The sequence below is a fragment of the Antechinus flavipes genome, chromosome 5, assembly GCF_016432865.1.
Source record: "Antechinus flavipes isolate AdamAnt ecotype Samford, QLD, Australia chromosome 5, AdamAnt_v2, whole genome shotgun sequence".
NCBI lineage: Eukaryota > Metazoa > Chordata > Mammalia > Dasyuromorphia > Dasyuridae > Antechinus > Antechinus flavipes.
Window position 1 is genome coordinate 247,297,377 of NC_067402.1, and position 15,162 is coordinate 247,312,538.

Consider the following 15,162-nt stretch of genomic DNA (forward strand, 5'->3'; position numbering starts at 1 on the left):
TGGCTTGAATCCTACATAATTCATGATACTCTGAAAGCCACAACAAGGTTTGTCCAGGTTCTAAATATGTCCTTGCCATGGATTTCCAATCACTGGGGGTTAGGATTTCATAAGCCAAACTATCTAGTAATATCTTACTGTAGCCCCATAAAGAGTGCAACCTTTGTTCAAATCCTTAATTTTTTTCCAAATCAAAAGGAGTGTATCTTCTCCTTTTTTGACCTGAAGAGTCAAGTTCTTCAATCACAGGGTATGCATGTGTTAAATCAGATCCATCCTATCCTTCATTTTTTGCTTTAACCAATGCTTTTTGTAATCTTGTCATAGGCTGCTTCATAGGTGGTTCTGTTTATGTCATTGCCTCTTCTCCTCCTCCTTCTCCCTCCACCTGTGAAGGGTTATGAGGAATAAACTAATTTCTCCTGCTGTGAAGTATCACACTCAAAATTGTACTTAACTCCATTCTTATCTGATTCTTCATCCTTTTCACCTAGTTTAGTTGGCTCCTTCCCCTTCTGCTCTTTCTTCTTTTTCCTTATTCTATAACTTATATAATTTCTTAAAGCTAGTTGTATTAAATTATATGTATTAAGGGTGTCTTTGGAAATTGAGTCATATCCATTTTCACTGTAGAATTGACATAGTTGTTCTACTAATTTCCACTCCTCTAGATCCAATTCTTTGTCCATAGAGAACCAAGGAGATGTGTACTACACCGTTTCTAAAAGTTCAGTGAACTGCTCCCAAATTATAATCAAACTTTGGCTTTTCATAAGCCTGACAATGCTCTCTACACATTTTCCTTGTAGAGGAAAAAGAAGGCTGTTTTCTAAACATCTGTCCCATTTTAGATGAAATACTATTTTAGCCCTTTAACAAAGTTTCCTTGTTGTACTTACCTTAATTTCTGGGTCACAGATGAAGGTTCTTAGCCCTACATTGGGTGCCAAAAAAAAATCTCTTCTCTAAAATATAATGTTCTCTGAGAGCATGTTTCTTGCGGGTCTTCTGGAGGCAGCCTTCGTTTCAGCTAAGTTTAATAATCACCTCAAATACAGCCAGGGATTAAAGTCCAAATCTTTTATTTTCTCCTTCAAAGTCTTGTTTCTTTTCCTGGGGCCTGCTTAGCTTTAATAGAGGCCTATTTCTCTCCTTGGTTCTGAGAGCTTAAGCTGCCTTCTTTGCCTTGCAAATCTCCTCAACTCAATCCTGGCTTGTGAATCTCCCAAAGTGCCTCCTGGTTGAGGCTCCTAGCTTATAGCTCTCTTAAGGGTGTGAATCTTCTGGAACTATAGTGAGTACTAAGTATATCCAGAAAACTGGTAAGCACTCTGAGAAACAACCATTGTCTCTATCAACTCCACTGACTTAGCACCTTGTAATAATTCTAACACAAGATATAAGTTTATTTTTATGAATTTGATATACTTAATGTTTTTACTCCTTGCAAGAGTAAAGATCCTAGTCTATTCACACCTTTTCAACTTGTATATTTCTTGTCTATGTCTTTCTGAAAAATCTCCAAAGAGGAGGACCATTTTACTGAACTGGAGGCATTCCAAGAAGAAACATAATTAAAGTGTTAGAAAAGAACTTAGGGGTCATCTGATTGAAACTAGACCCCCAAAAGGAATCCTCACAAAGGAATCCCCATTACAGAATACCTGACAAGTGATCAGGAAGCCTCCATCTTTCTCCAAGAAGGGGGAACCTACCAACTCTCAATCTATTGTTTTACATGTCTGTTTTTAGAAGATGTTCCCTTACATCAGGGCTAAATAGTGTTGTTACCACTGAGCCAAAAAGATTAAGTTTAATTATTTAATGATGATAAGTAATAATGATAATTGTTAATGATAATATTTAATAATGATAAAATAAAATACTTTATATAGTGCTTTAAAGTTTACACAATGCTTTATAAACATTATCTCATTTAATCCTTACAATAATCTTGTGTAGTGCATTCTATTCTATTCAACATATCTTGCAGGTGAGGAAACTTAGATTAAATGATTTGCCCTCCTCTTTTCCTTCCTTCATTCCTCCCTTCCTTCCTTCTTTCATTCTTTCATTCTTTCCTTCATTCATTTCTTTGTTAATTTGTTCCTTCCTTCCTTCCCTCCCTCCCTCTTTCTTTTCTTCCTTCCTTCGTTCCTTCTTTCCTTTGTTCATTCACTTGTTCCTTCCTTCCTTCCTTCCTTCCATTTGTTTCTTTCCTCTTTTTTCACTATTATATTTAAATAGATTTGGTTGGAATACCTATAATAAGACATTGTTTATTCCTTTACATCTTTATCCTTTCTACTAACTTGGAGTTTTAAAAAAAGTTATAACCATTGAATCTTTGATCTTTGATTTAAAATCATTGATCTTAGTAAAAACATAAATGACCAGATTTTTCTAGTCTGTTAGTCTGGTGTCCATTTCATTGGGCTTTTAAAAAAATAGTAATTGGTGTTTGTCAGATCCAGGATCTTTTGACTATCTTAGTTATTAGTGTATTCATCATAGAGTATGAATTTTGCACAAAATCTAGCTGAGCCAAGGAGTTTGCAGGCAATAAGCAGAATGTAAATGAAACAGATCTGCTTACATTTCTTTGAAGATGATTTCTCCTAATTTACAATACTAGAACCACCACATTTATATTATGCCAACTTATTATATGATACATTATATAAGGAAGTGGATGTAACTACTAATTAAACTAAAAACCCAACAAGGTAATTTATATTGATGTTTTCCTGTAATAGTTAAAGTATCAACAGCAGCAATAACAACAATTTTTATCTATATTTAAAATATTTTAATGTGAGATTTTCAATGTGAATATACCATAAGTAGTTTATTTTGTGGCATTATCATACTTTATCTGGAGTTGAATTCGATTATCTATTCATAGTATTTTGATGACCTGTGACAAATGAAATTAGTATAGAATTGGGTTAGAGTTACAAGATCAGATTATTTTGCTTTGAGAGTGATAAATACAGCATAAAAATTATTTAAAGATCCCATAGTATGGCAAAAGTGATAGTAAATAAAGCTGTCACCACTACATCTAATAAAGTTATGCCCAGTGAAGCTATTGACAATTGGGTCTCATTTGGCTGATCCAGTCTGTCTACAATCTTATGCACTGATTCGCTAATTTTTCATTATAACGAACTTTTCAACTATTTTTCAATTAAAATCTAAATTTTAAAGAGGCTTGACTGCTTCTGTGGGAATAAAACAAAGCCTGGGATTATGAAGGCCTTTCTGCTGGCCTATAAGCCCCGTTAGGGCAGGAATATGCCCTACTCCTCTTGGCATCCCCTGTAATGCTTACTACAGTGTTTTGCAAATAGTAATATCTCAACAAATATTTGTTAAATGAATGAGAGACTGAAAAATAATTGAAATCTATTCTTTTAGTAATCCCTGTTAATGTCCTTAAAATCATTGAAAACAAAAGTTCATTTTGAAAATCACCAAATAAAGGCTCCATACAAAATACAGACTTTAATTTACTCATGTTTTAAAACTGTAGAAATAAAGTCTCTATAATATCTAGAATAAGAGATATAATTCCATAAGGCATAAGCAATGCTTGTCCCAATAAAATGTAAACTACTTGGAGTTATATGTTTTTTGGTTCATGTCTCTTTATCCCCAGTCCTGAATACAGTGTCTTAGATACAATATCTGCTTAACATTATCAAATGAATTCAGTGTAGATGATTTTAAAGCTAGAAGCAAGGGTATACTAATAAATGTTTAATAACTGACTCTCATATATATATTCATATAACACATTTTTAATAGTACTCTCCATAATTAACATTTTCTCCATCATTTCATAAATCTAGACAATCAACAAAATGATAAATCAAGCTTGATTTGTAGTGTTTGACAATTTCTGAAATGTAAATATTCACACAGAAAATGTAACAATCAGTGCTTGAGATAGCTACAATGCACCCTGACTGGAAAAAAACTAAAAGATCATTTAATTCAGTCTGTGTATTCTCTAAATAAGAAAATTGAACCCTCCCAATTTGTTAAATTATTTGCTCCAAGTTAACACTCAATAAGGACAGGGTTGGCATTCAAACTCTGAGGCTTTTAAAATCAAAATTTTTTCCACTTCAGAAATCCAGTTGTGCAGTTCACAATCCATTCAAGCCTTGCCATCCTGTGTAACTCTTGCCCATACCTTTACATAAATCTTCCTTATTGGTTTCACCCAATGTGTCAAAGGGTGGGAATGTTCTTTAGATCTCTTGCCCTTGTGTGTATATCAATAGGATACATTATCAGTTGCATTATCCTTCATTTTTGTTTCATGATTGATTTACCTCCTTTCTTGGTCCTGCATCTCCCTGATGCTATATTACACAGTGCTGCACAATTCTTCACTGGTAATGTATTTCAGGCCACTCACACTCATCATGTACCTTTCCTTCCAAAACCTAATCTCTTCAGATTCCATGATTCACAGTCACACAGTATTGTCAGAATAACATTGATGTTAAAAGATGGGCCTTTATTTCAGGGAAGGATAGAAATCATCAAAACGAGTACAGAATTTTCCAAAGGAAATTTATTCAATCAATCAAACATTTATTATATATCTGCTATATACAATGCACATGCTAGGAACGTGGGGGTACAAAACCAATATTTAAAAGATCTCTTTGAAGCCTATTTCCTATCAAGTCTATCTAGCTTTATTTCTTTCTTCGGTTTAATTGAAATGGGTTAAAAAATAGCATCTATAAAATCCAATGCCTTATTTTGTGGTTAAGCAAACAGGTTGAAAGAAATAAGCAAGATTTGTACTTGATTTTCCTTATCTTTAATGTTGTACTTGAAAGTAATCAACTTAAATTACTTTAAAAATGTTTTTTTTTAGAAAAAAAGCTGTACTAAAATCTAAAATATGTTATAAAGCAGTGGTCTTCAAAATCTTTTGGTACAGTCTAAGAAATAGGGTAGTTGATGAGGGGAATAAGTTAGGTTCACAAGAAAAATAGTCAATGATTTAGTAGTCAAGTGTTTGATTAAACCCAAAGATCCCAGCTTCACTATTTGGGGAAGAACTCACTATTTGACAAAAATTGCTGCAAAAAACAATGCAGGCGAGATTAGAAGGGAAGCAGAAATTTGGGAAAAATCTTTATAACCAAGGGTTCTGATACAGGCCTCATTTCTAAAATATATAGAGAATTTACACAAATATAAAAGAATACAAGCTATTCTCCAATTCATAAATAGTCAAAGGATATGAAGAAAACAATTTTCAGATGAATAAATTTAAACCATTTCTTGTCATATGAAAAAATGCTCTAAATCACTATTGATTAGAGAAATGCAAATCAATACAACTCTAAGGTACCACTATACACCTCTCAGATTAGCTGAGATGACAGGAAAATATAGTGATAAATGTTGGAGGGGATGTGGGAAAACTGGGACACTAATACATTGTTGGTGGAGTTGTGAACTAATACAACCATTCTGCAGATCAATTTGGAGCTATGTCCAAAGGATTATCAAACTGTGTGATCAAACTTTTGATCCAGCAGTATTTCTACTGGACAGTATCCCAAAGATCATAAAAAAAGGAAAAGGACCCACATGTACAAAAATGTTTGTAGCAACTCTTTCTAGTGGCAAGGAACTGGAGACTGAGTGCATGCCCATCAGTTGGAGAATGGCTGAATACATTATTATATATGAATGTTATGGAATATTATTGTTCTATAAGAAATGATTAGCAAGATGATTTTGGAAAGGCCTGGTGAGATTTATATGAACTGATGGTAAGTGCAGTGACTAGAACCAGGATAACATAGCAACAACAAGATTATGTAATGATTAATTCTGATGGACTTGGCTCTTTTTAACAAGGAAGAGATTCAGGCCAATTCCAGTAAATTTTTGATAGAGAGAGCCATCTGCATCCAGAAAGAGGACTATAGGGACTGAATATAAATCACTACATAGTTTATCACCATTTTTTGTTGTTTGCTTGCTTTTTATTTTTGTTTTTCTTTCTCATTTTTTGATCTGATTTTTCTTGTTTAGCATGATAAATGTGAAAATATGTATGGAAAAAAATTGTACATATTTAACACATTGGATTACTTGTTGTCTAGGGGATGGGTTCAGGGAAGGGAGAGACAAAAATTTAGAACACAAGGTTTTCCAAGGATGAATGTTAAAAACTATCTTTGAATATATTTTGAAAATGAAAAGCTATTATTTAAAAAATATTTTGTAACTCATGACTTTTTGCCAATTCTTTTTAAATTTCACCCCATTTATACTAAATTATTGAAATTCTTATTGTGCAATTTGGTAACTTTCGATTGTTAAACTCAGAAAATTTTGTATGTGATTTTTATTTATTTATTGTACTTTAAGCAGATGTGTAATTACATATGCATGCATCTTTCTCTTTAGGGATAAATCATCCCTAAAAACTATTAATGTAACTGAAACATCACTGGAATATGCAGATTTGGAAAATAATATTAAATACAATGCTTATGTCACAGCAAGCACAAGATTTGGTGATGGAAAAATTAAAAGTAACCTCATTAGCTTTAGGACGCCAGAGGGAGGTAAGTTCTTATGAAAATAACCTAATGAAAAATGTAATTCGGTAGAGAAAGAAAAAGGATAATATGTCAAATTTCAACTAATTTTTTATTTTATTTTAAGTGACACTAAAGCCCAAGATCTAATACACACAACATAACATTAAATTTTATTCAGATCTATTGTATATTTTCCTCTGTCCTTTATTTATATATTGTATAACCCCATAATTCTTTTCTTAATTAGGTCTTCACATGACAATGGGCACTAATCTTACTGCAATGTTGCCCTCTGGATTCTAGGCAATGGCTATTAGCGGGAACAGTGTTTGATGAGTTTCTTCTGTTACTTGTAGTAGGAAACCCCAGTTATATTATTGAGAGGCATGATCTTGCTTAGACTAAATTTTTTGATGTATTACTATGGTGTCCCACTCTCAGTTCTTCAGTTCTGCTGACTTCTTCTCTCCAAAAGTGAAAAAAAATAGCTTTATCAGGCTTATTTCATTCCTTTAGCAACTTGATAAAAATGCAGAACGAATATCATTTTTAACATAAACAAAGATTAAAAACAACAACATTGAAATTCTAGCCATCTATAATCTAATTACCAATGTTTGGGGAGATAAATATTGTTTGTGTTTCTTCAGCACCCAGTGATCCACCAAAAGATGTCCATTATGCAAACCTCACTTCCTCATCAATAATTCTTTTTTGGAATCCTCCTTCAAAGCCCAATGGGATTATACAGTATTACTCTGTTTATTATCAAAATAATTCAGGTACTTTTATGCAGGTAAGACTTTTTTTTCTTAATTTTATCCCCATTCCTTTACTTTCTATCAGTGATAGAACTAATGATTGTTAGTTAAGAAAGTTGTTTGGGCTTATACTTATAATTAAAATTCTATTTTTTTGGGGGGAAATCTATTCCTACCAAAAATTAAATGTGATATTTAGACACATATTTCCTTATATTTGGTATGGATTATCATTTAAATAGAAGCAATTTGTCACTTTAGTATATTTGACAAAATATTAGTTTCTAAAATACTATACTTATGGTTTAAAATAAATTAATAATATTTATTAATAAAATATTTTTATGATAGCTATTTTTTGCCTTACTGAATGCTTCTTAGATTATCTGTAGTTTCTTGTTGTCCATAACCAATGTCTTCAGCCCTCAATTTAAATGAATAAAAATAAGCACTTAACATCTGTGAAGTGCCTGTATAAATAGCCTAAATATGCCTTTAGGAGCTACACAGATCACCTTCATTTTTGCAAAAAAAAAAATTGCCACTTGCTATTTATCCAATTTTGACACATTTAATTTTTATTAACTACTTTTAAGAATGCTTTGAAGTATATGCTCACCACAGAATTGCACAAGGTGGGTCACATTAAAAGATACCAGGGAATACAGATAGTTTTATATTTCTCAAGGATCATTTTTTTCCATTTCCTCCTTCTAGAATTAGTCTTAAGAATAATATAAATATATGCATATTTATTCAAAGAATTTGGAATAATGGTACAGAAGTGATATATAGGTTGAATAGTGGACAATTGGCAAAGATTGATAAAAACAATGACAACTAAAAGAGTACAATATCCTTATTAAGGTTTTATAGCCTTGTTAGGCCATTTAAAATCTCATTCTGATATACCATCTTCTTCAGAGCTCTGATCTTCATTGTCTGTGTGCTTCATTAACAATCATTCATGAAACTTGTGGCCTAGCATTCTCATTTGATAGATGGGGAAACTGAGGCTGACAGAAGTAAAGAGACTTGGCACACAAGTGGCTAATAGTAGAGTTGAGAGTAAGTGCTTTCCAGGCAAGGAGGTAACCTGGGCAAGAATAGGGAAATGGGACGTGGATTAAGTTCAAGGATCTCATCAAGTTAGTTTGGTTGAAATACAGAGTATAGAAAGAGGAAATAATGTGAAATAATTCTAGAAAAATAAGTAACTATGATATTATGAAAGATTAATTGTGTACATTACCACAGAATAAGACAATTGCAAATTCTGCCTCTAACATTTATTATTCAAATTAAAGGAGCCATATCCATTTATGTGAAAAACAAGAGGCTAATAATGACATTTCCCAGGGTTATTGTGAGGATCAAATGAGATAATATATGTTAAATGCTTTGTTAACCTTAGCAATATAAATATGATCCAATGTTATTCCATCGAAATATTTATAGACTAATTGATAAAGAATTGTACAAAATAATTGATTTTCGTGTCCCAAAGTTTATGAATTCCCAGGACTGAAAAAATGTTGACCCATAGTAAATTTTAAGCTACAAGAACATTTTGTAGCATACACTATTATTTTCAAAAGTATACATTCAAAAGTATTTATAAAAGTATACATGTAATCAAGAAGTCAGCCTAAATAACCACAAACATTTGTGTTTATATTTCAGAATTTTACTCTGCATGACATAGTCAGTTTCTCTGACAATATGACAATATCTGCAGTAATAGAAAATTTGGCAATATTCAGCTACTATGTATTTTGGGTGACAGCAAGTACTTCAATAGGAAATGGAAACAAAACCAGTGACGCAATTCAAGTATACACAGATCAAGACAGTATGTAAACTGAGATATACATTTAATTTAAGAAATGTATTGAACTTCAGAGATTTAAGTTGATTTCAATAGCTTTTGCAAACTATCTCTAGTAGTTATCATGTTTTTTTTGAATATTTAGGTAACAAGTGAGTTTATAAATCACTAATTAAAATATCACTTTAAAATACATTATAGTGTTTGCTGTGAAAGTATTATTCTGTTGATTTTTCAGCTTCTTGAAATGTTTTTCAAAATCAGAATATTTACTGATTTTCAAAAATACTAGTACTCTGTACATGATGGTTAAATTAATGACATAATTTCCCTCAAAATTATTTGAGAAAATGTATTTTAGATATAAAAATATCTTGTTATTATAGATTAATATCTTTATTATTCACAAAATATATAATTAAATTGAGGTATACATAATGATAATTCTTATTATATATTAATGATTAACATGATGTTGACCTTTTCAGTGTTTGGAAATTCATGAAGGATTTCTTTCAACATAGTTGATGTTAACTTTTTTAAAATTCTCTTTTAATTGATGTTTATAAGATCCTACATTTTTTCCTGTTCATAGCCACTTATGTCTTGCTCTTACAGTGTTGTGTGATGATAATTTTGTTCTTTGTAACATTCCATTTAAAATTTTTTTTTTAGGATTCATCTTGAGATTACAGTGCCATATTCACAATTATTTGCTTTTTCATCTTCCTTACTCCCAGTGCTATTATTATTATATTTGTTTTTATTATTATAAAATATTATTGCTCTAAGTCAAATGTATGAATCAATCTTAACAGTATTTACTTTTCAGCCCAGTGGTGCATATTGTGAACCGAAACCCAGATGGTAGGGGCTTTCTTAATTTTTGGTGGCTCTCAAATGAATTAACATAAACTTCTCAAAGAATAAAATATGATTAGAAGTTTTATATGTCTGACTTTTTTGAAGGGGTAGAGGAGGAAGAAATAGCTTTAAATGGATGTTTTAGATTTTTGAAGTCCTGTTGAGTTTGTAATTGGTCTGTTGAAATGAAAGTAAGTATTTTAGGCTTAAAATAAATACCTGGACTTTTTAGTCCAGTCCTGTGATTAACCCACAAAAGCAACGACAACTCCTTTGTGATTTCCATACTTCAGCTATATTATTCCTGAATGTTTCCATGTTAATTTTCCATCTATTCATATAGGAACAGAATGGCCTCATTAATTACTAGAAATGGTTCAATCATTGCAAATTAATTTACTATGTGAATACATATTAGAGAATTTACTTCCATTTTTGTGGTTTGTATCATAGTAACTTCCTGTTCCCCCTCTACCTCTTGTATCACTTAAGTTGCCATGGAGATGAGACTCTCAAGAAGTACCTATCCCAGAAGTCCAAGTTAAAAATGCTACCAACACCTCTCATATCCATAGCAACTCCAGTGCTTCACTGAAAAAAAAAGTACCATTTATCTAGATGGAGCTAGTATTTCTAGGAAGAGTAAATCTGCTGACTACAAAGATCTGTCTTTTAAGGCCTCTAAAATAGCATCTCAAGTAGTAGAATAAGTTATTTTTAAAAATTTGCCATTTTCTTTCTTTTTCATAGAAATATAGAAACACACACATAGATTATTTTAAATATAAAGATATTTGTTACATATTATTAGAGGGGCAAAAAAATGAAAGTATGCTCAAAATTACCAAGTTTTGGTCAGACAGGCAGGCAACAAGCAGGTATCAGACTGTTGTCTACTGTCCTGATACCAATTTTGCTATGTATGAAGTAGTTTGTGGTTAATAGGTAGTCAACGAGTCTATTTCATTATTATGATGTGTAAAACTAAGGAAAAATGCAAAATATTCTTAATTCTATGTATCCCCTTCCATTTCTGTTGTAATGGTGGCAAACTAGGGCAAACATGTCCAAAAGGAGTTAAGAATCAACGTTTTTAAACCACTAATAAATGTTATTATTATTACTTTAAATATTTGTTCAATTGATAATGAGTTAGCAAGAACAATCATATGAAAATAAATTCTTACAAGAAAAAAGTGACTTCTTACATTCAAGGGACCTTGACCTATTTGTGTTAAGTAAACAGACAATAAGATAGTACAGCAATTGCATTTTCCATAATAAAAGTTATAAAAAATTAATCACATATGTAAAAAGTATGACACGTTATCTATAAAAATATTCATGCTATGTATATTCACTTATATTTTAATTGCAATAGCTCATAACTTATATTTTGCTTATTATATATCGTAGTACCAGAAGGGCTCGTTGAAAACCTGACTTATGAAACTCTTTCTTCAACTGCAATAAATGTCAGCTGGTTCCCACCATCTCAGCCAAATGGTTTAGTCTTCTACTATGTTTCATTGAGCTTACAAGAAAACGCACATAGAACAAGACCACCTCTGAAAACTTACGAGAGAAGCCTGGTTTTTGACAATTTGAAAAAATACACTGATTATATATTAAAAATCACTCCAGCAACAGAAAAGGGATTCTCTGATTTGTATACAGCCCAACTACATCTCAAAACTGAAGAAGATGGTAGGCTTAGGATAATTATTTTTTAAATCAAGTCTCTACTTTTAAAAATCTTTTTATATAATTTTTCTGGTAGAACAATACTTTTATTTTGTAATTTTTTAGTTTTCTTTTATAATTGCAACTTACAATTTTCCTTTAGCCTTTACTGGAAAATTGTTAACTAATAATAAAGTCTTTCCATTTGTTACTAAAACTTATTGAATACTGATAATTCAACTTCATTTTGTTTTGTATTTTTTTTCTTTTATAGTTCCAGATTCTTCACCAGTAATCAACACTTTTAAAAACCTTTCTTCTACCTCAGTTTTTTTATCCTGGGATCCCCCAGTACAGCCAAATGGTGCTATAATAAGTTATGATTTAACTTTAGATGGTGTAAATGAAAGCTATTCTTTTACTACTTCTGACAACTCTATCATACTGGACGAGCTCTCACCATTTACACTCTATAGTTTTTTTGCTGCTGCAAGAACTAGAAAAGGACTTGGTCCTTCTTCTACACTCTTTTTTTACACAGATGAAGCAGGTAAGAGATCATCAGAATGCCATTTTGCTGCTTTCAGGAGCTTTTATTCTGAAGACAGGAACAACAAAGAAAATTAAGCATATTTAACAGTCTTCTTGCAACAGGTTCACAACTATTGAGCAGCTTTTCTCATCTCCTCTAATAATGGAACCAGAGTGTGTTTTAATCTACTTTGGAAACTCCTGGTTTGCATTGCAAAGACATGAGCTATTGTGGTATTTGTTTTTTTTTTTTGTTTGTTTGTTTGTTTTTTCCTATTATTTTCTAAAACTAAAACATATTTGTACTATAAATCATTATGGATGAATGCTTCAGATAAATAAATCTGGAGTGTTATTTTCATGTTGTTAATTTCTCTAAGTATAAACTATGTAATGTGTTAATCTACAGCACCACTAGCACCACCGCAGAATTTGACTATAATCAATTATACTTCTGACTCAGTATGGTTAACATGGAACCCAAGTCCTCTTCCAAGTGGTGTTGTTAAAGTTTATAATATTAAAATTCATGAAAATGGAACAGATACTGTATTTTATCAGGTAGGTTTATTGTACTGAAATGCTATATAAGTTTCATTAAGGCAGCACTGTGTAATAGCTAATAAACTCTGTACTATTCCCTTCTCCTCCAGTGCCTACCACAGTATTCTGTACACAGTAAATGGGCACATTTGAAAAATCTTAAAATTTAAAGAAAGAAAAAACCCTTTTATTCCTTTAATTTCACTAAAATCCATTTTTTTATCCCTTCCCCCTTTAAAAAGGGTTTTGTTATCTGAAATTGAGAGGAAGGAATAAGTAGAGCTTAAGAAAGTGTTTATCATTCTGTTTGATATTGCTAGCTCAGTATTGTGTGGAGCATAATATAGAAGGGTATGACCTAAGCTCATGGTGAGGTTTGTCTTACCTTTTTGTTAATATTCCATTGACTTAATTTTGGGAAATACCTAACAAATGCATTTTTGCATACTGCTTTAAAATGGAATGTCATCTTCAGGTAATTATTTTTTTAAATTGAGAATTGTATGTGGATCTATATTTTCTTATTTTAAAAATGATGGTAAAGACTGTACATTTTATTTGTAAAGTACTGCAAAGCATTCTAATTGGTATTAACAGTTTTTAAAAGTATTCTCTTTATTTCAGCTTTCATCCAATTAAAATTCTAAAAAAGATTTTTTGTAATTAAGAATCATTAGGAAAATATGCATATATTATTGTCAGACAGAGTTCTGAATATATTAGAATCATTATTGTTTTTAATTATGGAAAAATGTGCTATTCTTAGTAATCTTCCTTTAAGAAATATTCTTATATTTTTGTAAGAAAAATAAAACACTGCCATGTTTATGTTTAATTACATCAAAAATAGTGAGAACAATCTGTTCCAAACATTTTATTCATTTCTGTAGGGCATTACGATTTATTACTGATGACAAATCATTTTAATAACATTATTAGCTTGCAAAATGAATAGAAATGATGAGAAGCAATGGTTAAAAGTCTATCAGGAGCAGGGACTCTCTTTCTTGACATCAAGTTATTATTATAGAATCTAATAGGCTGGTGGAATTTGAATTACATTACTCAATAAATGCGGAATCTGTTTCCCAGAAGTGTGAAATTAGATTAATGACACTAAGCCTTTGGCTTTCTATTTCCCCCCTATCTAATCCTAATTTTCTTCCGTGTCTTTTATATGTGTCTGCTTTTAGTAGGATTTTTTTTTCTCTCTAAGCTACAGTGGGAATACTAGGAAAAGAGAGAATTAGGTTTTTAGGGAGTCATATTGCTAGATAGTACTTCATATAGATGGAATTCCCATATGCTTCAATTCTTTATCCAGGGAATGGAAGTACCTCTGAGTTCTTGGAAGGCTACATCACAAAATTGGAGTTTCAAATCATTAAAGTAGGAAGTACTAGATTTGAAATTTAATCAATTTCAAATGACTTTAGGAAGTCATCTGTTAAAATATTTTTTCACTACTCAGTGGATACTCAGTTTCCTCATCTGTAAAATCTTTTATTGGACTAAATGCTTATTAATTTTGCTCAAAATATGTAAGGTACTACTTGAAATATGGACTTGGTGATGTTTTATTTGTGGTCTGAACACCAGCTCAACTAAATACTAAGGGATTTATCACCAAAAGGTCAAATACTAGATGCTGAATTTTTTGAGGTAAGATAGGATAATGTTTGAATATTATAATTTTTTAGAAAGAAATTTCTTTTTCTGTGTTTTAAGAATCATAGAATTTTTAAAAATATCCAAAAATATAATGGGTTTATAAAGAAAATTGAATTGTAGATAATCTTAATATTTAGCTATTGTCTTAAGACCCTTGAGTTAATCTATTGTTGGAGCCACTTAACAATATTCATATTGACATTCTTGCTATAAATATAAATAGAAGATTTATTTTGCAAAATGTGTAAAAACATTGCAGATAAATAAGAAGACTTCTAGGAGAAGGTAATGAAATCATTTCATTATACACAGTGTCAGGAAAAAACATCCTTTCATGGAATCTTGTCCTTTCAGTGCTAATAAGGAGTATAAGCATTCAGATACTGCTAAAAAGATTAAAAAAAAAAAAAAACAAACTTAGACACTGAAATCTGTTGCCACTAGGGTACAGTGGATAAGGGCCGGACCTGGAAGCAGAAAAACTTGAGTTAAAATCTGATCCCAGTCACTGGTTAGTTGTGTGATGCTAGTTGAATTATTTAATCTCTGCCCCCATTTCTTCAGTGGTAAAGTGAGGATAACAATAGTACCTAAAAGCCTTGGCTGTAGGAATATCTGTAAAGTACTTCCCAAAGCTTAAAATGTATTTAAATATTAGTTATTATTACAAAGATTCTAGAAGAGAAATTCA

At 31.2% G+C, this 15,162-nt stretch overlaps 1 protein-coding gene across 1 annotated transcript in view; it reads left to right on the forward strand.

Annotated features, from left to right (window-relative positions):
• The window catches only part of PTPRQ (protein tyrosine phosphatase receptor type Q), a 285,135-nt gene that overhangs the window by 108,043 nt on the left and 161,930 nt on the right, over nt 1-15,162 (forward strand). The window contains exons 27-32 of the mRNA XM_051962483.1: nt 6,454-6,614; nt 7,241-7,386; nt 9,035-9,203; nt 11,460-11,750; nt 12,001-12,276; nt 12,667-12,818. Of these exons, the coding sequence (XP_051818443.1) occupies nt 6,454-6,614; nt 7,241-7,386; nt 9,035-9,203; nt 11,460-11,750; nt 12,001-12,276; nt 12,667-12,818 (1,195 nt within the window). The remainder of the gene's footprint in view (nt 1-6,453; nt 6,615-7,240; nt 7,387-9,034; nt 9,204-11,459; nt 11,751-12,000; nt 12,277-12,666; nt 12,819-15,162) is intronic.